The sequence below is a fragment of the Apiotrichum porosum genome, assembly GCF_003942205.1.
Source record: "Apiotrichum porosum strain DSM 27194 chromosome Unknown scaffold_8, whole genome shotgun sequence".
NCBI classification, from domain to species: Eukaryota; Fungi; Basidiomycota; class Tremellomycetes; order Trichosporonales; family Trichosporonaceae; genus Apiotrichum; species Apiotrichum porosum.
Window position 1 is genome coordinate 191685 of NW_021167115.1, and position 19765 is coordinate 211449.

General features: G+C 62.5%; 7 protein-coding genes across 7 annotated transcripts; 3 read left to right on the plus strand and 4 right to left on the minus strand.

The window, feature by feature from the left end:
- Positions 1-31: 31 nt before the first annotated feature.
- Positions 32-2742, minus strand: EHS24_008858 (uncharacterized protein; the record flags this gene model as incomplete). Its single annotated transcript, XM_028624160.1, has 4 exons — positions 32-159; positions 198-603; positions 642-2204; positions 2275-2742. The coding sequence occupies 4 exons, from the start codon at positions 2740-2742 to the stop codon at positions 32-34; spliced, it is 2565 nt and encodes an 854-aa protein (XP_028475232.1).
- A 558-nt stretch (positions 2743-3300) lies between these two features.
- EHS24_008859 (uncharacterized protein) lies at positions 3301-5788 on the minus strand (the record flags this gene model as incomplete). Its single annotated transcript, XM_028624161.1, has 7 exons — positions 3301-4491; positions 4534-4710; positions 4761-4847; positions 4886-4958; positions 4999-5186; positions 5245-5540; positions 5644-5788. 7 exons carry the CDS (start codon positions 5786-5788, stop codon positions 3301-3303), a joined length of 2157 nt encoding a protein of 718 aa, XP_028475233.1.
- Positions 5789-6354: 566 nt separating this feature from the next.
- Positions 6355-8237, plus strand: EHS24_008860 (uncharacterized protein; the record flags this gene model as incomplete). Its single annotated transcript, XM_028624162.1, has 3 exons — positions 6355-6636; positions 6743-7808; positions 7864-8237. 3 exons carry the CDS (start codon positions 6355-6357, stop codon positions 8235-8237), a joined length of 1722 nt encoding a protein of 573 aa, XP_028475234.1.
- Positions 8238-8707: 470 nt separating this feature from the next.
- On the minus strand, positions 8708-11959 carry MSS4 (Phosphatidylinositol-4-phosphate 5-kinase; the record flags this gene model as incomplete). Its single annotated transcript, XM_028624163.1, has 1 exon — positions 8708-11959. One exon carries the CDS (start codon positions 11957-11959, stop codon positions 8708-8710), a length of 3252 nt encoding a protein of 1083 aa, XP_028475235.1.
- Positions 11960-12575: 616 nt separating this feature from the next.
- Positions 12576-14079, plus strand: CAF17 (ccr4 associated factor; the record flags this gene model as incomplete). Its single annotated transcript, XM_028624164.1, has 4 exons — positions 12576-12836; positions 12906-13290; positions 13340-13483; positions 13607-14079. The coding sequence occupies 4 exons, from the start codon at positions 12576-12578 to the stop codon at positions 14077-14079; spliced, it is 1263 nt and encodes a 420-aa protein (XP_028475236.1).
- A 477-nt stretch (positions 14080-14556) lies between these two features.
- EHS24_008863 (uncharacterized protein) lies at positions 14557-15934 on the plus strand (the record flags this gene model as incomplete). Its single annotated transcript, XM_028624165.1, has 3 exons — positions 14557-14595; positions 14739-14866; positions 14935-15934. 3 exons carry the CDS (start codon positions 14557-14559, stop codon positions 15932-15934), a joined length of 1167 nt encoding a protein of 388 aa, XP_028475237.1.
- Positions 15935-18105: 2171 nt separating this feature from the next.
- NRG1 (transcriptional repressor) lies at positions 18106-19563 on the minus strand (the record flags this gene model as incomplete). The annotated part of the gene is made up of 1 exon (XM_028624166.1): positions 18106-19563. The coding sequence occupies one exon, from the start codon at positions 19561-19563 to the stop codon at positions 18106-18108; it is 1458 nt and encodes a 485-aa protein (XP_028475238.1).
- Positions 19564-19765: the final 202 nt, after the last annotated feature.

Consider the following 19765-nt stretch of genomic DNA (forward strand, 5'->3'; position numbering starts at 1 on the left):
ACTTCCTTCCATGCTCCCTACAATGTACACACTAGATTAACAGCACATCCCGTCCCGTCTCCGCCATGAGCACGTGCCACCCATGGAACGGCTCTCCCTTGTCTTGCTTTGCCCACACGTCGTAAATGAGTTCCTGTGCGATCTGGAGGTCGCGGCAGTCTGTTTTGTGAGCTCACACCAAACGTGACGCAACTCACATTGGTCGGCATACGACGACAGCAGTCCCCTCAGCCACTCCCTCTCCATCATGTTACACACCCTCGCGAGCCACAGAAGCGGCCACACGAGCATGACGGGCTGCATGCTGATTTCTGAGCACAGCTCCAGCGCGGCGGGGACAATGGCCCTCACGCGCGGGTGGGACGCTGGCAAGCCTAAAATGTCGGTGATCAGGTGCAGGCTCATGGTCATGCGGTAAATGTGGTCGCCGTACTGCACGCGCCGGTGGTAGGGCAAGGAGCGGAGGGCGACGCCGAATGCCTCGAGTTCGGTGATGAGCGTCTCGGCCTCGTCGCGCAGGAAACTGGCGACGGGCGCGAGGTCTTCGTCGTCGAGGTTGGCGTCGGGCCCGAGACGGTTGCGGCGCGCACACAACGAGCATACCTGAAATGTCAGTTCTGGACGGAGACTTGGGAACTCACCCTCGCGACAATCTCGAGCATGGCGCGCGAGATACCAAACTGGTTCTCAACACTCTCCCACTCCCACGCCGACCGCGAACTGCGCTCCACCTCGAACCACCACTTGGCGCCCAACGTGAGCAAGGTCGGCTCGTTGCCCGTCGTGAAGCAGCTAAACACTTCGTGGGTAGCCAGCTGTTCGAGCACGAAACGTTTGATGAAACTCGGGTCGCGCGCCATGAGGGCCTCGGGCCCACCACGACGCCGGACGGCCGCGAGGGCATAGTCGAGGTTGTGCCGCCACGTACGGTCTGCGTTGAGGACGTCGCGCGTGAGGATAATGACGCATGCCGCGAGCACCACGAGCACATTGTCGGCGTCGGCGTTCTCGGACAGGACAGTGTACCCAATAGCCAGGCGTTTCAGCTTATCGCACAGGGCCTGCGCCTCGGGGTCGTTACCGCCGCGAAGGTGGAGGATATGTGCTGCCGACGTGGTGAGGAGCGCAAACCGCAACGCCGTAAGCGCAGGTGAAGCCGTCTCGGCCAGGACAAGCGGCAGGGAAACCTGAAGGAAAGGGTTCTGGCCGGGCTTGCCTCTGCCCATGGCGGTGACGATACCACTCGTGCTGTCGACATAGTGTCTGAACAGACCGCGTGCCGAGTCTGAGGGGAAGGCGTGGGCGTAGGGGTCCAGCGAGCGTGCCAGTGGAGCAATGATCTCGACTGATCCAATGTCGCCCAGAGGACTAGAACCGGGACCAGGCTGCGGCTGGCGTCGACGGGCAATCTGGCCACGAAGCGCCAGACGTACGTTGGGAGCTTCCCTAACGACATCAATGTCGGTCACCGTGTCTCGAGTGAGCTCAATGATGTCCGAGTCGGGCGGCGACTCCGACTTCTTCCTCTCCATCGACATGGGCGAATCCACGGCCGTCGCATTCGGTGTCCAGCCGCCAAACGGACTTGCGCGCATAAACTCGTCCCATGCCGCTGTGCCGTAGGCGACGGGGATATTGGATGGCTTGGAGGTGGGGTTGGGCACGGGGCCACTGCTCGAGGCACTGGCATTGGCACTGACCCCAGAGGAACTGCCCGTATCGGCGCGTACCCGCTTGACGGCCCTCTCATGCTGCTGCTGCTGCTGCTGCTGCTGCTGCTGGCCAGCCGGGACACTGGCAGGAAGGTCGAGGGCCCACGGGTAGAGGTGCGAGGGTACGGGGAGAGGGGGAGAGTGAACGTTGCGTGAATCGGCTGACGGAGCAGAGGACGACGTCGCCGTTGTCGTCGTTGTCGGTGCGGTGGATTTACTCGACTGCGTTGGTGTTTGGCTCTGGCTCTGGCTCGAGCTGCTGGCTGCGCTGTCTGCCTGGTTGAAACTGGGCATCAACTGAGCAAGCGCTTGCAGCGCAGGCTGCGGAAGTGGGAGCCCGCCGCCAGCTTGTGCGGCTTGCAACGCAGGCGCCAGCGCCGCAATCTCAGCAAGAGCTGCGGACACGGTCGGCGGGAGAGACAGAGGTGGGTTATCGCCGTCGCCATCGTCCGGCTGCTTGCGCTTATTGCGATCTTCCTTGTCCCAAGTACACTGGGGAAGGAGTTGTCAGCAGAGGAACCAAGTCGCCCACGCTCATGACCTCCTCGCTCTTCTCACTCACCTCTCGGCCCATACCCGCGCATCGCAGGCATGTGGGGCGGACCTCGTCGCACTTGACCTTGCGGCCACGACAGGTAAGGCATCCACGTCTTGAGCGGGTATACTTCTTCTTCTTGTCCCCGTCTGATGTCGGGTGTGAGAGGACGAGAGAAGCGTGGGTGATGACATCGGCGAGACGGACAAGATCCGGGCGGGACGACGCAGCTGCTGCTGCTGCTGCCGTCGCCGCCGCCGCCGTCGACGCTGGGCCGGCTGTCTGTGCGGTTGACGCCGAGCCAGTGGCGATGGGAGGGTCGGGGGACGACGACGACGACGAGGGGCCAGGCATAAACGACGGTCCGGCACCGTTCGCATCGCGCCCGGCACCAGGTGCGACACCGTTTGCGCTGGGGAGACCAATGCCCATCGCAGACGCGAGGGCGGCAAGCTCGTCGGGCCCCAGACGGGAAAAGTCAAAGAGCTCGCTCATTGCAGAGCTAGGCTGAGATGCGCACCAACGTGCGCAAGTGGGGCGTTCGCGTTCGTCGATGTGGGTGTGTGTTGTGTTGTGTCTTTAAACTTTTGATTAACGAGACGACCGAGAGGGGGAGTTGGATTGGGATATCGAGGCAACAAACCTAGGTCGCCGTTATGCCCGGGTTTTGGCGCGCCTGGTAATGGACGACCGAGACGGAATATCCGCTCCCACATGGGTTCGGCTTTGTGGGGCACCTGCAACGAGCGCTGCCCAGGACGGCCAGGACGGCCAGGACACGGTGCGGAATGCATGCGTGGTCCGACGGGATTGCAGCCAGTGACAAGACCCAAGTCGTCCCGATAAGCATGGACATGTCGCTTGGCCAGTCATAGCTTGCGAGGTCGGCAACCTCTCGCCCCTTCTCGCCCCAACGATGCCACAGCCCAGCTGCCAGACAATTTGACCATGTAACCATGCCCTAGGACCATGCCTAGGTGTATCATATTGCAACCGTCCTACTACTGTGACAAAAACGACTCCCATTCTCCACATGCACACTTCTGTCTCTCCCTAGTTCAGGCGCTTACTCTTCCGGGGTGGTGGCCAGTTCTCATTCTGCGTAACCGATACCTTGGCTGCCTTTGCGCGTGGCGGGGTTGGTCCTTCGGCGGCTTTGGAGCCACGCGTCTGGGGGGTCGCCACAGCGGCCTTGGCGGTCGTCGCACGCGTGAGGCGGCGAGTGCTGCTGCCGGCAACAACCTTGGGGGTAGCGTCGAGCTCGGTAGGGGGAGTTGGTGGCGGCGGCGAGAGGCTTCCCGAGCTGAAAAAGTCCATCTTGCGCTTGACACTCAACAACGAGGCGCCCTTCGTCCTGGCGGTGACGGGGGGCGGCCTGGCCGTGGTAGCGGTGTACAGGCCGTTGCCGTTGGCTTCGGCTTCCATGGCCACGGTCATCTCGCGCACGTTCCTGTCGGCGACGGCCAACCCGTCCATCTGCTCGTCCTCGTCATCGCCGCCGTTGGTAATTTTCAGGTCGTTATAGGCAGGGGCTGTCGCAGTGCTGAGGCGCAGCTGCTCCATGGGCTGGCTAACGCCATCGCCGCCAGAACCCATGCTCTCGAGGTTGGTGACAGACTCGGTCATGGGGCGCGAATAGTAGCCGGTCGTGCGCTCGTCCAGGGCGTCGTCGCCATCGTCGTCAAGGTCATCATCGTAGCTGTCAAACGACTGGATGTTCCACGTAGAGTCGCCACCCAGCACTTGCGAGGCAGACTCGTTGGGAAGAGAAGATGGTCCAGCGAGCCACACGTGTTCAAGAGCTTCACGCATCGTCATGCGTTTGGACGGGTCGCGTTCCAGAAGACGAGCGATAAAGTCGATCGCCTGGTCCGAGATCTCGAGCGTGTGCAACGGCTCACGGTCAAAGTCCATTTCGTAGCGTTGACGAATACGCTGCTCCATGGTGAGCTCTTCCGATTCGTCGAATGGCAACGCCTTGGTGAGCATGCTGTAGACAATGATACCGATAGACCACGAGTCGACAACGCTTTCGTATCCAGGTCGGGCCTTGGTCTGCATGACAACTTCGGGCGCAAGATACTGAGGTGTGCCAACCATGGACACGAGCATGGTCTTGTCCGTGTGCTGCATCTTGGCTAGACCAAAGTCTGCAATCTTGATGATACGGCCTTGGGTAGCCGTCTCTTTGGTGAGGAGAATGTTCTCCGGCTTGAGATCGCGGTGGGTGACACCGTTGTCGTGCTTGAGGGGGGTCAGCTTTTTGCGACGCTGTATCTAACTCACGCAGTAGGCCATGGCACGGCAGATCTGGAACGTGAAGTCGGCGGCTTCCGTTTCTGGGAGGCCCGAGCCTTCCCATTTGATGATATAGTCGAGCAGATCGCCGCCGTCGATGAACTCGAGCACGAGGCAAATCTGCTGGGGATCCGTGTACGAGTCGAGCAGACGACAAATGTTCTCCTGAATTTCGGTTAGAATGCTGTTGGGCGAACAAGAGAAAAGGAACCTACGTGTTGTAACTGCATGCAAATGTCAATCTCGCGTTGGAACAGGTTGAGCGTCGAGTCGTTGTTGCCAAAGCGATGTGTGACGATTTGCTGCTGTCAGCGCCTGCCGCATCAACTGTCGCACTCACCTTGATCGCACGGAGGTCGCCCGTCTCAATGTCTACAGCCTTCTTCACCTCGGCGAACGTTCCCCTGCCCAGACTTGGCCATCAGCAGCGGTTCTCGCACACAGTGTACTCACGTTTCAAGCATCTGGTAGCGCTCGTACACCTGACCAGGGTTGTTCGCAGCATTCACCTTGGCGCCCTTGCAGCCAACAGAGCGGAAGATGTAGCGCACCTCGTGGTTGTCTGCCGTACCGACATGGCCTAGGGAGATCTCATCACCGTGTTGGAGGATACGGCGGGGCTGCACCTTGACCCCGTTCACCTGGATGGAGCGTTTGTTAGACGAGCATACCGCGCACACTTGTGTGTGTCCTACTCACAAAGGTACCGTTACTGCTCTTCATGTCCTCGATCCAGACTTCGGGCTCGGCCTCACCGTCCTTGAGCGCCTGCACGAGAGCAGCCTGCGCGTGGCTCGTGGCTCCCTTGCCGCCTCCTGTGCCGCCGCCGTGCAGCCCCAAGTAGATGCGACAGTGACGGTTCGAGACGCGCTTCTCTTGAAGAACGGCGTCGTTGCCCACGCCTGCATGGTCCCCGCGTCCGATCTGGAGCCTGTGCTTGGTCCATGGGATCTTGAGGATGGCGTGCTGGGGGTTGGTGGGGATGAGAATGGCCCCTTGCAGTCGCGTCAGCTAAAACAGAACAGCAAAACTAGTGGCAAAAACGCTGCGCCGACGCCCTTTGCTACAAGCAATAAGTGTCGATGCTATGCTACTTACAGTACTTGCGACGAGGCTCGACCTGGCTGTTGGGGAACTGGGAGGCCTGCGAGTACACCGGTTGTGACATCTGGGTGGGCTCCAGCTCATAGTCGACGTACCGCTGCGAGAGCGACTCTGGCAGGGAGTCTTGCACGTACGCCATGGTGGGCGGCGACACGGGTGCGTCTCAACCTGTGGCTACGCTACGCGAAGGGGAGTGGAAAGGAGGGGGCGGCGGCGGCGGGGCAGGGGACTGTGGATACGAGGTGACTGCAGGAGTAGATGCACAAGGGTGTAGGTTTTCCGGGACACAGGTGTGGAGGGGTGCAGTGTGCAGGTATTTTGTATTGTGGTTGTGGGAGAGATGGAGAAAGAGACAAGAAGAAGAAGACGACCAGAGCACCCAACCGACCACCACCAGGCCAAATGAGGCACCCACACCGCACAACGGCAGGTAGCAGCAATGACGGCGGGTCTGGAACGCGTCGCGGCAGGGGATATAAATGGTTACGTAATAAGTTGGATCCACGCAAATCCCACGTGGTGACCACATGGCGTCTGGCTGGGGGGCTGCCAGGCGGGACCAAATCTGCCCCCCTCACCCCCCCGCCCCCCGTTGCATTCGGTGACGTCCATTCCCACCCGACGCACCAACGGCACTGCGATTCAGTCTTGACATTCCACTTTTATCTCTCGCTCCATCTCTCAAGCACTGGCTACACACGCACCATGGAGCAAGCCGCAGCGCTTACAATGTCCGACAAGACCCCGGCCCCCACGCGCGAGGCCACCCCAGCACCACCGACCACCACCGACGCAAAGGCCACCCCGCCGACACCGTCTGACACCGCGGCTGCGCCAGCCACCGCGTCCACGGCAGCCGACGCATCTACGAGCCCCACCATCGCCGAGCGTGCTTCGCAACACGGCCTGTACTCGGGAAACTTTGAGGAGGAGGTCGGACAGGTGATGCGCGGCCTGGGCAGCTTCTGGGGTGGATTCAAGGCAAAGGTAAGTAATCTCACAGAGATGCGATGAGAGGGGGATCTGGGTGGCGGCACCGAGGCCCGATTTGGCGCGCGACCCCCGCAGCACAGTGCAAATACTCATGGGACAGTCTGCGTCGACCCTCACATCGTTCAAGGAGGATCTCGACAAGACTGTGGCCCAGGTGCAGTCTGATCTCAAGCATCTGCAAGAGACCAAGGTGGAGGTGGTTCGCAAGGAGCCCGAGGAGTGGGAGAAGGAACAGGAAGCCGACAAGGAGAAGGCCCGTATCCGCGCCGAGGAGGACAATGCGCAAAAGGAGGCCGAAACAACTACCAAGGACAAGGGCAAGGGCAAGGCCCGTGAGGGCGAGGGCGAGGGCGAGTCTGCGGCGGACCCGTCGTCGTCTGCGACCGGTGCGCAGGCCATCCTCAGCCGTCTGTCAAGCTCGACAAACCAGCTCCAGAGCACCCTCCAGTCGACTCTGGCCAGCACCCTCGCTGCCGCCAAGGCCAACCCTGCTCTCTCCAACCCTACACAGCTGCGCGAGCAGCTGGCAGAGAACCTTCGTCTCTCGTCTGCGCGGGAAAACCTCACCCTGTCGCTGCATCAGGCTGAAAAGCTCGCCGAGGATTACCTCAAGAAGGGCGAGGGTTTCCTCAAGCAGGCCGAGCGTGTGGGCGGTAACTTGGTCAAGGACGCCGAAAAGTGGGTCGAGGAGAATGTCCGTGTCATCCCCCCCGGCGACGCGACCTTTGTGCCCACGTCGGGCTGGGACGCTGGCGAGTGGTATTCGTTCTCGACGTCGGCGCCGGCAGCGGCCGCGAGCTCGACCTCGACCTCTGCCGACGCCACTGGCGGCGTTACCCCTCGCGCATCTCTGTCGTCGGCTGCCATCGCCGGATCCCGCAAGGAGGCCCTGCTCCGCCGTCTGCGCGAGGACAAGGAGCTCCTCCTCGTCGACCCGGCATCCGAGGCCGAGACCAAGGAGCGCCGCGACGAGTTTGCAGCTTGGGTCGAGACCAAGTGGCCCACGGCCAAGACTGTCGGCCGCGAGGCCGAGGAGGCCAACGTCGGTGCGATCCGCATGGAGGTCGTGCCCGAGCACCTCTCGGACGAGCAGTTCTGGCAGCGCTACCTCTTCCACAAGGACATGATCGAGGCCGCCGACGCCAAGCGCAAGCTTCTCCTGCAGGGTGAGTAGGAATAGCTGCTGGGCTACGATACCGTCAAGCTAACAGACAACTCCAGTGACGCAGGACCAGGACCAGGTCGACGACTTTTCATGGGACGACGAGGACGATGCCCCCGCCGAGGCAGCTGCCGAGGCCTCGGCCGCCCCCTCTGGCGCGTCCACCACGCCCACCCTCACCACGGGCCCCAAGGTCGCCGACGCCGACGCGGCGCCCCAAGAGGCCAAGGAGACCAAGGAGGCAGCAAAGGAGAGTGCCCCCGCACCGGTCGTTGCCGCCGCCGCCGCCACGACCCCGGCCCCGGCCCCGGCACCCAAGCTCAGCAGCGCCGCCGCGTCGCCGCGCGACTCGGAGGAGAGCTACGACGTCGTCTCGGGCCAGGTCAGCACGGCCGCCGCGACCGAGGAGGACTCGGACTCGGACTGGGAGTAAAAAAACGCCTGGTCCTGGTCCTGTATGACGCGCACGCCGCGCGCCGGGCGCGAGCGGTGTCACCTACTCCCTTGTCCTTGCTATTTTCTTCTTCTTCTTGTTCTTCTTCATAGGGGATAGGTGTGGGGCGTGGCGCTGTAGACAAATGTAAATACCTGTACGAAGACGGACGACGTGGCAACGACGGTGGCGACGACGTGGGGACGACTCTGGGGAAAACGAAAAGAGAATAATGCTTGCATGCTGTACACAAAGAACCCGGGCGGGGAGGAGAGAAGAGAAGGTATTACAATAATAGATCTGCGAAAAGGGGTTTTGAGGTGGTGGTGAGGAGAGATAGGAGGGTGTGTTGGAAAGGGGGAAGGGGAAAGGTTTGGTACTTCGTACTGGCCTCAAAAAAAAACATGGGAGCATTGTGTTCTCCTCTATCGTCATCTATGGATCTTGGTCTCGTTACGGCTTCCTCCTTCCTACTCTGCCTTGAGGTGGCCGACGGTGGCGGGGCGCTCGTGGTCTACACACTCGTCGCAGCCCAGGTCGTGCGCGTCCGCCGCCTGCTCCTCGGTCATGGCAGTCGGGACGTCGTCGCCGTCCTCGGGCTCTTCAATGACGGGGTCGGTGGCCATGCGCTGCTGCTGCTGCGGGTGCTGCTGATACTGGCTCTTCTCGTCAAAGGCCGGCTGGAGGGAGTGCTGCTGCTGCCTGCCCTGGACAGGGGTCGTGGTCGTGGTGACGGGCTCGGTGCTGACTTCGGTCATTTCGACAATGAGCGGCGGGGTGGACAGCGGGCGGGTGCTGCAGCACACCGACTGCTGGAACGAGGGGCGGCCCTGGACGGGGTTCTTGTCCAGTTCGCAGCCGACCGCAGGCTGGGCGTGCGGGTCGGTGAGCTTGGCCGGCGTCTCGAGTCCAGGAGGACGAATGTTCGGGTCGCCACCGCGCATGACGCTCATCAAGAAATCGATAAAGCGGTGGCCATAGGTGACGGGGTCGACACACGAAATGGTGACGGCGTTTTCCGTCATGCTCTTCCATGCGTGCTCGATGCGCTTGGATGTGTTGTACGGTGTGCAAATGTCAATCACACCCAGGTAGTAGATGGCGTCGAGCGGGTTGTTTTGCTCGTCGGTGGCACGCAGACCGCCCTCGTCCTGGTAGAAGAGGAAGTGGCGGCGGTCGTCCGAGCCATCCTGGGGCAGCTGGGCGACAGTGTCGAGACGCTTTGGGTCGGCGCGGACCACGGCCTTGCGGACGTTGTGCGCCTCGCCGTGCGACTTGACGGCCGACGGCTTGCGGCGCACAGGCTCAGTGTTGGGGTGGAAGACGGCAAGGGTGTTGGCACGCAGGTTGTCACGGTTTCCGCGCTCCATGTTGTGGATACCGATCAAGAGAGAATAGTCCATGACGTGGACGCGCTTCAGGAACTCCATGTCGCGGCGAAGCTGCTCGGTGAGGAGCGCGCGCTTCTCGGGACCGAGCTCGAGGGTGCGGCCGCGGTTGACCCAGTTCTTGTCCTTGAGGACTGCACGCGGGTTGTTGGCAGCCTTGTCCTCGGGATACTCGCGGCCAAATGCCGAGCCCTTGAGGTCGTAGGTCTCGTGAATGTCGCGGTGGGGAGGGAAGAGGTTGTTCATGATCACAAAGTGGATCTTGCGGCCACGAGGAATCTTGACACGGTGCAGACCATAGAAGCGCGACAGAAGCGTGTGCGGGTTGGAGCGCACGTGCTCGTGGTAGTCCTTGAGGATGGATCGGAGGAAGGCGTGCTCGGAATGCGAGATCGTCTTGATGATGAACCGGTAGTCGCGCGAGTAGTAGAAGAACGAGCCTGATTTGCCCGGCGAGCCCAGCTCGGACAGAATGTACTTTGCCGTGAGAGAGAGAAGGTAGTCTGCCGGGTCGAGGTGGAAGTGCTCGTCACGGAGCTCGCGGAAGACCCATGGCGCATAGTCTTTAAACTTGAAGTCGTAGCGCGCCGACGGCGTCAACTCGTTACCGAGCATGTCAAACGAGTACTTGTGGCGGGCAAGGTAGTCTTCGTCGGTGATGGGACGCTTGATCTTGGCCTGGCAACGCGAGACTGCCACACGGATACCCGTGAGCATGTTGTACATGAGCACATAGTTGCGGTGGCCCTCGCCCACAAGGTTGCCGACGAGAACCTTGGTCTCGTCCGTCTCCTTGCGTCGGACAGTAACCTTGCGCTGAACGGTGGTCTCTGGCACCGAAGGCTCCGCCTGGGAGGGGGACGTGCTGACCATCAAGCTCATCTTCTTCTGGCGGCGCTCCAGGCGTTCACGCCGCAGGATCTCCGTCTGCGCCAGAATGTCGGCGGGGAGGTTGAAGTTGTCATAGCCTGCCGAGGTTGGTGTGTTGGCTGAGATGGAGACCGAGTGCGTGAGCCGGCTGCCACCCGTAGGCAGAGACTGGATGGGCGACGTTGGGTTGGTGTTGCGCCGAGTCAAACGAGGTGCCACACTGCCCGTGGAAGCCGGGGATGAATTGGCCGAATTGTTATTCTGGAACGACATGTCGAGGGGAGGGGGGAGGGGCATGGGAAAGCGGGACATGTCAAAGCTAGCTCCATCAGTGCTGAGCCGCCCCCGAGGGTCGTCTTGGATCTCGAGTGTGCGCTGGGTATCAGGCGAGCCCGGGTAGTCACGTTGTGGTGCTAGCCTGCCTGAGCGGACCATGGAGAGAGATCCTGCGCGGGACGAGGTCGAGCTGGACGAAACACGTCGAGGAGCACTGATACCGAGGAATGGTGGCTGTGGTGGGCGTTCAAAATCGCGGTCGCGGCTGGAGGCACGCCCCTCGCCGGCGGGGGACGATGCCCGAGCACGTTCGGGTTCGCTAGTGAGGCTCATGGCGAACGAAGGTGGCTGCTCTTCCAAGCCAAGGGTATGCGTGCTTTCCCCCGCCTCTGTTACAGGCATGAGCAGTTGTGAGCTCATACTTGGTCGTGGTTCTGGGGTCTGAACATCGCGGGGGCGATGCGCAGCGTCATCTGTGGCCGTCTCTTCCGTGACAGCGATGCTAGAAGCCGCATCTTCGTTGTCACTTGCGTCCGACAGAGGAGGGCTTGGTGGAGGACCCTGCATCATTGGCGAGCGTTGTCGTTCCGGTGTGGTACCGAGCATGAGCGACGCCTTGTCCTTTGCCGAGTCGCCGCGGCGGAACACGTTCGAGACCTTTTGCATGATCCGTTGCGGTGCCGGCGGGGTTGTAGCAGCAGCAGCAGCAGCAGCAGCAGCATCGGCAACGGCAGCTTCTGCTGATCCCTGTTTGGCGGCGGTGGCGGACCCTTCAGCTTGGACTGTCGACGGTGACCCCAAACGCGAGCGCATTGCTGCGACGGGTGTCGGGAAATTGCCAAAGTCGTCGTCGTCGTCGTCGCTGCCGCTATCGATTTCACTGTCCGAGGTGTCCGACGAGCCCTCGTCGTCGGTGGCTGCTTCTCCCGAGGCAAGACGCGCGAGGTGCGGCGGCAGCGGCGGCAACACCTCGTCGCTGTCTGGGTGGTGGATAAAGTGATAAGGGTTCACGCGCTGTGGGGAGGCCCCGCCTGGAGAGATGGTGAGTGGGAGTGGTGGTGAGGAGTGGGGAGAGGATGAGGATGAGGACGCACGAGCGGCGATGGCAGGCGGTGGTAGCCAGTCGGCGTCACCGTGCGCGATGTCTCCCGACAGACGGGGGACGGGTGTTGGGCCATGCACTGCCATGTGGTGCAGAGACTGCGCCGTGGGCGATGGGGGGGCGGCGGCGGCGGCGGCGACGACGGGCAGGCGTGTGGGTGTGGGGTGAGTGTAGAGAGGAAGGGGGGAAGGGATGTGTGTGCGTGCTGGTGTTTCCAGAGGACGAGGACGAGGAAGAGGATGATGAGATGGGTGGACGCGAGTGCTCGACAAGACGACCGAGGGGACAGGTGTTGCACGCGGCCGGCCCGACTGCGCGCGGAGGCGCCAAGGCGTTCACGGGGGGAAGGCGGGCGCCGGATTCTGGCCCAAGTTTTAACTTGAGCGTGCGTGCCAGGCGCGCGACGGCCGGGGGGGTGCCTCTGTCTATGCAATGCACGCGCGGTGGACCGGGACGGTGGGGGTGGGTTGACGCCGACGATGTGTGGAGCGACGAGCGTGTGTGTGCAGTGGGAGAATGCAACGAGGGGACAATGGGTGTGTGGTTGAGACAATCCACGGAACGAGAGCGAGCGGAGGGAGACAAACAGCCGCCGCCGCCGCTCGCTGGCTGCTGGAAATTACGACAGCGGGCGGCAACAACTCGAGGGGAATGTGTGAACAACACCCACACACTTTTGACCAACACACTCGCATCGCACAAATGCTCGTAAAGTCACAGGCGGCAGCTGCTGCTGCTGCTGCTCCACGATGGGCACGCGCACTCTCAGCAACTGCACCCACAAGAGACGCCTCTGCAACCACGTCTGCGGCACCACCACGAGCTACCCCTCGGGCCGCGCCATTGCCGACTCGTTCCGTCCTCGAAGTGTCTGGCCCAGACGCACAAAAGTTCCTCAAGGGCCAGATGTGCAAGGACGTAGAGTCCCTCGGCGGCGGCTACAGCGGTTTTCTGAACGCAAGTGTATGTTTTAAACGCTCTTGCTCTTGGACGAGGAGACCCCCACCCCACCCCCAACTGACAACGAACTAGGGCCGCGTGCTGCACACTGTCTTTTCCATCCCGACCGAGCCGACGAAGTACCTCATTGCGCACGACAGCGGCCCAGACCAGCCCTCACCACTGGACAAGCTCCTCCCGCCGTTCCGTCTGCGCTCCAAGGTCCGTATCCGCGACGTCAGCGACGCGTGGGACGTCTGGGGCGCATGGGGAAGCCAGGATGTCGGTGACTCACCTGCCCCGACGGCGACATGGCGGTTTGGCAGTGGCGGCGCCGCGGAGCGCCTGTGGACGTGGGAGGACGGCGAGCGCGCGTCGCTCAACCTCGCAGACGGCGAGGTGGGGTGCTGGGACCTGCGTGCTGGCTGGGGCCAGTATGGGATGGGCCGCAAGCTGTTTGTGCCAAAGGGCCAGAAGCGTGAGTCAGCACAGCGTTTTACCCAGTGGCTGATTGGACCCCCGCACAGCGTCTCTACTGGCACACCATGACCTCGTCACGCCAGACGACTACGACCTCTACCGCATGTTCCTCGGTGTCCCAGAGGGTTCTGCAGAGATCGTCCCGGGCACGGCCTTGCCGCTCGAGAGCTGCATGGACGTCCAAGGCGGCGGTGAGTGAAAACAGCATATGGTTGAGAGCAATGACGCACTGTTGCGGCAGAACTCGGTCGTCGCCACAGTGCCTCATCCCCCTTTGCTGTTATCCACGACACCCATGCTGACCTCGCAAACAGTCGACTTCCGCAAGGGATGCTACCTCGGCCAAGAGCTTACTGTGCGCACATACCACACTGGAGCCACTCGCAAGCGTATCCTGCCCATTCGCCTGTTCCCCCTAGATGGCTCTGCCTCGCCCCTCGCCGCCGTCCCGGCCTCGTACCCCGCCATGGGCCCCGCCCCGGCCGCGGTAGACATCACGTACACGCCTCCCCCGACCGCGGCGAGCAAGAAATCGCGCTCGGCAGGCCGTATCCTGGCGCTGCACCCGATGGCGTCCAACGTCGGCCTCGCCCTCGTCCGTCTCGAGTTTGCAGAGCGCGTCTGGGGCCACGGCCTCGACCTCACCGTCGCAGACTATGCGTCCGGCCTGCACGGAACGCTCACTGCCGAGATTGACGGCAAACAGTGGGGCGTGTATGTCGGGCACGGCGAGGCGTACGCGTCTGCACTGGCCCACACGCCTCCCCCTCCCCCGCCAGAGGAGTAAGGTTGTAGACGCCGGGTGTGTAGAGTCATGGGGAGATGACGATGAGGTGAGAGGATTGTCATGGGCAGGGAAGTGATCAGTGAGGAGACGACGCGCGCGCGCGGCCTTGACCTAGAGCAAGTCCAGGCGCAGTCGGATGAGCCCAGCCCTCGAAGGAGGCAAAGGCTATAGCAGGCGGACAACAACATATCAGAAGCGCCACTACTGCATGCATTCATTCACCAGTCACAAAGGGGTGCACCCCCGCACATGGGCCTGGACCGGCGCATGGGTTTTAGCTTTGTTCTCTTTGTTGACCTCGAACGGCGGCGCGACGCGTCGTCGTCATTGCCCATTGATGAGGACATTGAGGATTCAAAAAGCCAACAGAAGAATATGGTGCCCCGCATTGACATTTCTGGAATGACCGTCCGACGACGGTGACTTGCAATGTCGCATCGTCAACAATCTCTATTTCACCATCAACCAAAAAGGGCCATGGCTGACAAGGCGGCCTCGGTACGCGCACGCGACGAGGTGAGTGGATTGAGAGGGCTATGGCCGCGAGTGTACGAGTGCGATGTTGGGTGCGGGCGTGCGTGCTCGTCACCATACATTTGCCTCGTACCTCTCTTGACCTCCGTCCAACCTCCATTGCCGGCACTGACAACCTGCTCTAGGGCAACGCCTTCTTCCGCAAGGGCAAATGGGCAGACGCGGCAGCAGCCTACGCGCGCGCAGGCGACGCGGACCCCGAGGACGCTGTGCCGTGGGCGAACCGCGCACAGGCGTGGATCAAGCTCGAGCGGTGCGTCGCTGGCTACTCCCAGTCACAGCTGCTTGATGTTCCTCTTCGTTCTCAGCTGACAGCCACAGGTGGGCGGACGCTGAAGCCGACGCTTCCGCCGCACTCGCGCGCGACCCGGCCAGTCTCAAGGCGCTGTATCGCCGCGCCGTCGCGAGCCGCGCCCTCGGCCGCCCGCTCGACGCAACAAGCGACCTGCAGGCCGTGCTGGCCCGCGATCCGAACAATGCCATGGCGGCGGGCGAGCTCGCCGAGGTGGAGATGGAGGTCGCCACGGCCGCTGCCAAGGAGCGGGCCGCGGCCAAGATGAAGCAGAAGGAGGAGGAGGAGGTGAAGGAGAAGGAGAGGCAGGCCGCCGAGGAGGACAGGCGCAAGGTCGCCGAGGCGGGCGCGGGCGCAGCGTCGTTGGTTGCAGCCCCGGCGCCGACATTGCAGGCCAAGGGTGGTTTCGCCGCTTTGCGCAAGTCGCGCGACGCTCGGCCAGCGTATGCTGGCGCTGGAGCCCGCGAGTCGCCTCCTGCAGCCGCAGGCGATGTCGTTCCTCCCGCCGAGCCTCGTCCAGTGACAACGACGACCACGGCACCTCGTCGTGAGCCCTCACCGACACCACCACTCGCTCCTATCGCGCAGGTCCCTGCTCCTCCTCCTGCTCCTACACCTACTCCTACTCCATCCACATCGACTCTCCCACCGCCACCCCCGCCAGCAGACCCGGCGTCGACCGCGCCCGGTGCGGGCCTCAACCTCCTGCGCGCACTCACGAGCTGCCCGGCAGAACACCGCCGCGGGTACCTGCGGCACTACGCGCCCGGCACTGTGGCGCGGATCGTCGCGCCCGTGCTCGAGCCCGACGGGCTGGGGTTGCTGCTCACGGCGGTGGGTGGTGCGGTAGCCGACGACGACGACGACGACAACAACGACGACAAAAACAAAGAGTGGACGCGTACCCTCCTTGCGGGGCTGCGGACCGTGCCGCGCTGGCGTATGACTGCTGCCATGCTGAGCAAGGGCGAGAAGGCGGCCGGGGAGCGGGCGTGGGCCGCGGCGGGCGGCGAGGGCAAGTTCATCTAGTCATCTAGGCGCTGGAGACAGGCATGTATTTGGGCATTGTGGGCCGTTGCCACGCGCGCGCCAAGATGGCGACAGGCCACAGGCTAGAGGCAGGCTGACTGCACTTCGGCTAGCGCAGCGGGGTACTGTGGCTGTTGGCGTAGCTGGGCCAGTCGTAGTGCGTCTGGGAAGAACGTTGAAGGTTGCGGCTAGTGTCTGGGTTGACCTCGTGAGCACTCTGTGGCCTCTGGTGACGAGGCAGTATACATCACCCGGGGGTCCTTAGACCAGGCAGCATGCACGCGTGCAGCATGTACTTGGCGGGCTATGAACGCGTGCGACCGCATGTAAGCGCTGAGAATGGCGCAAACAGTACCGCGCAGTGCACCAGCTCGGCCAGCTCGCTGTCGTTGGCATACAGCAGGCCAGTGTGGTGGTGCCACATCCCACCACCAAAGTGGCGACAGTGGCTTTCATAAGCCCAAACGGTCATTCACCCAACATGTCAACATGACACAGCGACGCACCACGCCAAGGGGGATCTCTGCTTGGAAGCACGACATGGTAGGAGGCGGCAAGAGGACACCCACCCGTTGCAGCACCCGATCCGCCGGGGCCTCACCTACGGCACGCGGCACCGGATCGCGCAAACGGCGGCGTCGTCGCCGCCGCCGTCGTCAACGTACGGCGTAGACAACATTTGGGATCACTGCAGGTAGAGTTTTAGGAAGCAGAGCAACCCCATGTCCTGTGCATGACGACGACGGCGGCGACGAGCACGAAGCCGAGCGGCCGAGCGGCCCGCCGGCCACGCCTTGCGAGAATGCCACCACCCAACCTGCCACCGACATGACATGAACTTAACCCCCCCTGACACGGCCCGTCCACCTACGTTTTGCCCGCCCCGCGCCGCCGCCGCCGCCGCCCAGGATGGAAATGAATGGCTGTATGCCTGTGAAACCCTCTCTGTGACCCCCAAGACGAGGCACACTTGTGGCGCAGACCCTGCTCTTGTCGTCGCGTCCCGACCGACAAGAGAGGTTTCTCCCCTTTGCGTCCGATGGGACGGGATGGAATGCCACAACACCCGAAGAGTCGGGCAGAGAGAAGACGAGGGGGCCGTGGGCGCGCGTCCACCATGGCCACCATGGCCAACAAACAGGGTCACCTTCAACCCCTCCCGCCTCCCCGGCCTCCCCCTCTCTAGGACACGATACCGCTCGCCGCGCTGTTGCTCTGCGCGCGCGGATGTATCGTGCCCGTTAGTCTTCTTATCAGTTTGCCGCGCCACCAACGCACGCACGCACCGACGCTCCGAATTTGTGCGTGCCAGACGGCCAAACGGCGAAACGGCCAGGGCGATTGGCAGGTTGCAGGTAATCCACATCCCTGGTGCGGACCGACTTTTTGGCATGTCGCCAGGTCGACAGGTCGCCGATATCAGCACACACGCGCTGCCCTGGGACCAAGGCATGCCGCATGCCGCATGCCGCAATGACATGACATGACATGAGAATTGGCACTGGGACTGGTGGTACGCTGCTGACGGCAATGACGCAACGTTGACGTCCTCCTTCACTGGGCTACCGCACCCCAACGCACGCATCACAAGTGACAGTTTGCGACCTTGTTTCACCCGCGCGGCTCCACCAACACACCAAATGTTCTGCCGCTCTCGCTTCCATCCAGCCCCAACTGACACCTCGCTTGGACGTCGCCTTTTGCGCTTTTGCCCCGCGCTTAGCTGTGTGTGTTCTGTGTGACATGGTACGAATGCATGATTACCAATCTCCATGTGGCGGTATCTATGTCTCTCTCTGGTATCGCGAAATGTCCGTGGCCTGTGGGTTGTGCCAGGTGGTGGGTGGGTGGGTGGGGGTGAGGGAGATGCCGAAGGGAGAGGATGTTGGGAAGGGGAGGCGCAGTGGGTTTGCGAACAGGGGATGTGGTGGGGGTGGGGTGGGGGGTTGATGCCGGGGACAGCCGGCAGTACATGCAGTTGTTGGTTTATTGGGAGGAGAGAGAGGAGGGAGAGAAAAGAAAAAAAAAGAGGAGACCAGAAGGGGGGGAAAAAGGAAAGAAAGAAAAGAAGAGAGAGAAAAAAAAAAAAAAAAAAAAGGAAAAAGAAACACATCTATTCGTGCTTGATGAAAGCTGCACCTGGGGTCAGCCCGTCCACCGTGGTCGAGGTGTTAGACCCTACCCTTGGAGTCAGTGTCCTCTGTGAGGCTCGAGACGGTTGTGCGGTGGGCGCCGAGGGCCGGCGCGCCATCACGCCCCGACTGGGTCATGCCGCCAGCGTTGTACGCGTAACCACCGCCATTGCTGGCCGGGTACGCATACTGCTGCTGCTGCGACACGTTCCCATACGAGGCGCGGGGCGCCGCGTTCTGACCAGTACTCGTCGACATGGGGGCATGCTCAACGACACTGGGAGCGATCATTTCAGCCTGTTGGGGAGGCGTCAGGCGACGTCCACGGGGCGATTGCGCACGAGGAGCAGTACCACGGTACCGGGGGTCGAGCTCATCATGAGCCGCTTGAGAAAGAGGCGTGGACGATTGCGTCCTCGCGGGGAAGCCGTTGCTCATAGGAGCCTGGCTAGCGTACCCACCCTGGGTGATGACCGAGTACTGCGAGTCACGCGAGTGCTGGGCATAGTTGTTCTGGAGGGGGCTGTACATGTGCTGCTGGTCGTGGCCGGGAGCCATGCCGGGCGAGTACATCGAGTGGTGCGACGAAGGAGGGCCGCCGCCGTAAGGCGAGGGCATCGAGGTCTGGGGGCCGTAGCGGTACGGCTGGCCGTAGTTGGATCCCGGGTAGCCGCCAGCGTAGGCCGGGGAGAACTGCTGCGAGTAAAACTGCTGGTGGTGGGCAGAGGGCATCGAGTTGGTGTTCGAGTGGCCGTTGACGGGCGAGGGAACGCGGCTCGACTGGGCCGACTGGGGCTGGGCCATGCCGCCGACACCGGGGGGAGGCAGAGGAGGGTACGAGGCGTAGCCGTGCTGGCTGGGGTCGTACATGTAGCCTCCGTAAGGAGCAGCAGCCTGGGTCGGGGTCTGGTAAGGCGACTGGCCGTGGGCGACGCTAGTGCCCGACGACGAGCCAGGCGTGCCGACCTGCGAGCCCTTGGACTTGCGGGGCTGGCGCGAGTTGGTCGACTTGAGGCCGGCAGCCATCATGGCAGCGGCGACGGCCTGCCTGGCAGCGGTACCCGATCCGCGACGAAGCGTCGGCGAAAGGTGGGTACGGTAGTGCTGCTGGAGGTTGTCCTGTCGGCTGGTGCGGGTCTCGCAGCCCGGGTAGGGGCACTTGAAGGCCTTGATACCGGTGTGTATCCTCTGGTGACGCTGGAGGTGGCCGCCAGTGGTGAAGCCGCGCTGGCAGATGGGGCAGACGTGAGGCTTGGGCTTGCCCTCTGCGGGGCCAGTTGCACCGTTCTTGCCCTTGGTTGGTGGGGGCACGGCAGGCGACTCTGGCGCCGAAGGAGCCGACTGGGCGCCAGAGCCCGAAGGCTCAGAGTCCTGGTACGAGCGGTTGCCCGAGTCGTTGAGGTTGCTGAGCTGGGGAGGAGGGCCCTGGCCCATGGGCGGCTGCCCGTACGCAGACGACATGTGCCCAGGGTGCTGCGGGGACGCGTCGGTGGACATTCTGGAGGAGAACAGGATGGAACGAGTAAAAGGTGCACGCGCGCGGGGCTGAACCTCGAGCGATGTGCGTAAAAGCGGGTTAGAAGGGGGTTGCGCGATGAACGGCGGTAGGGCTGTGTTTGTTGACGACGGCGATCGTGATGATGTGAGAGGATGGGGTTTTAAAAAAAATCCACAGCGATTGGGTTGGGATGGATTGGGG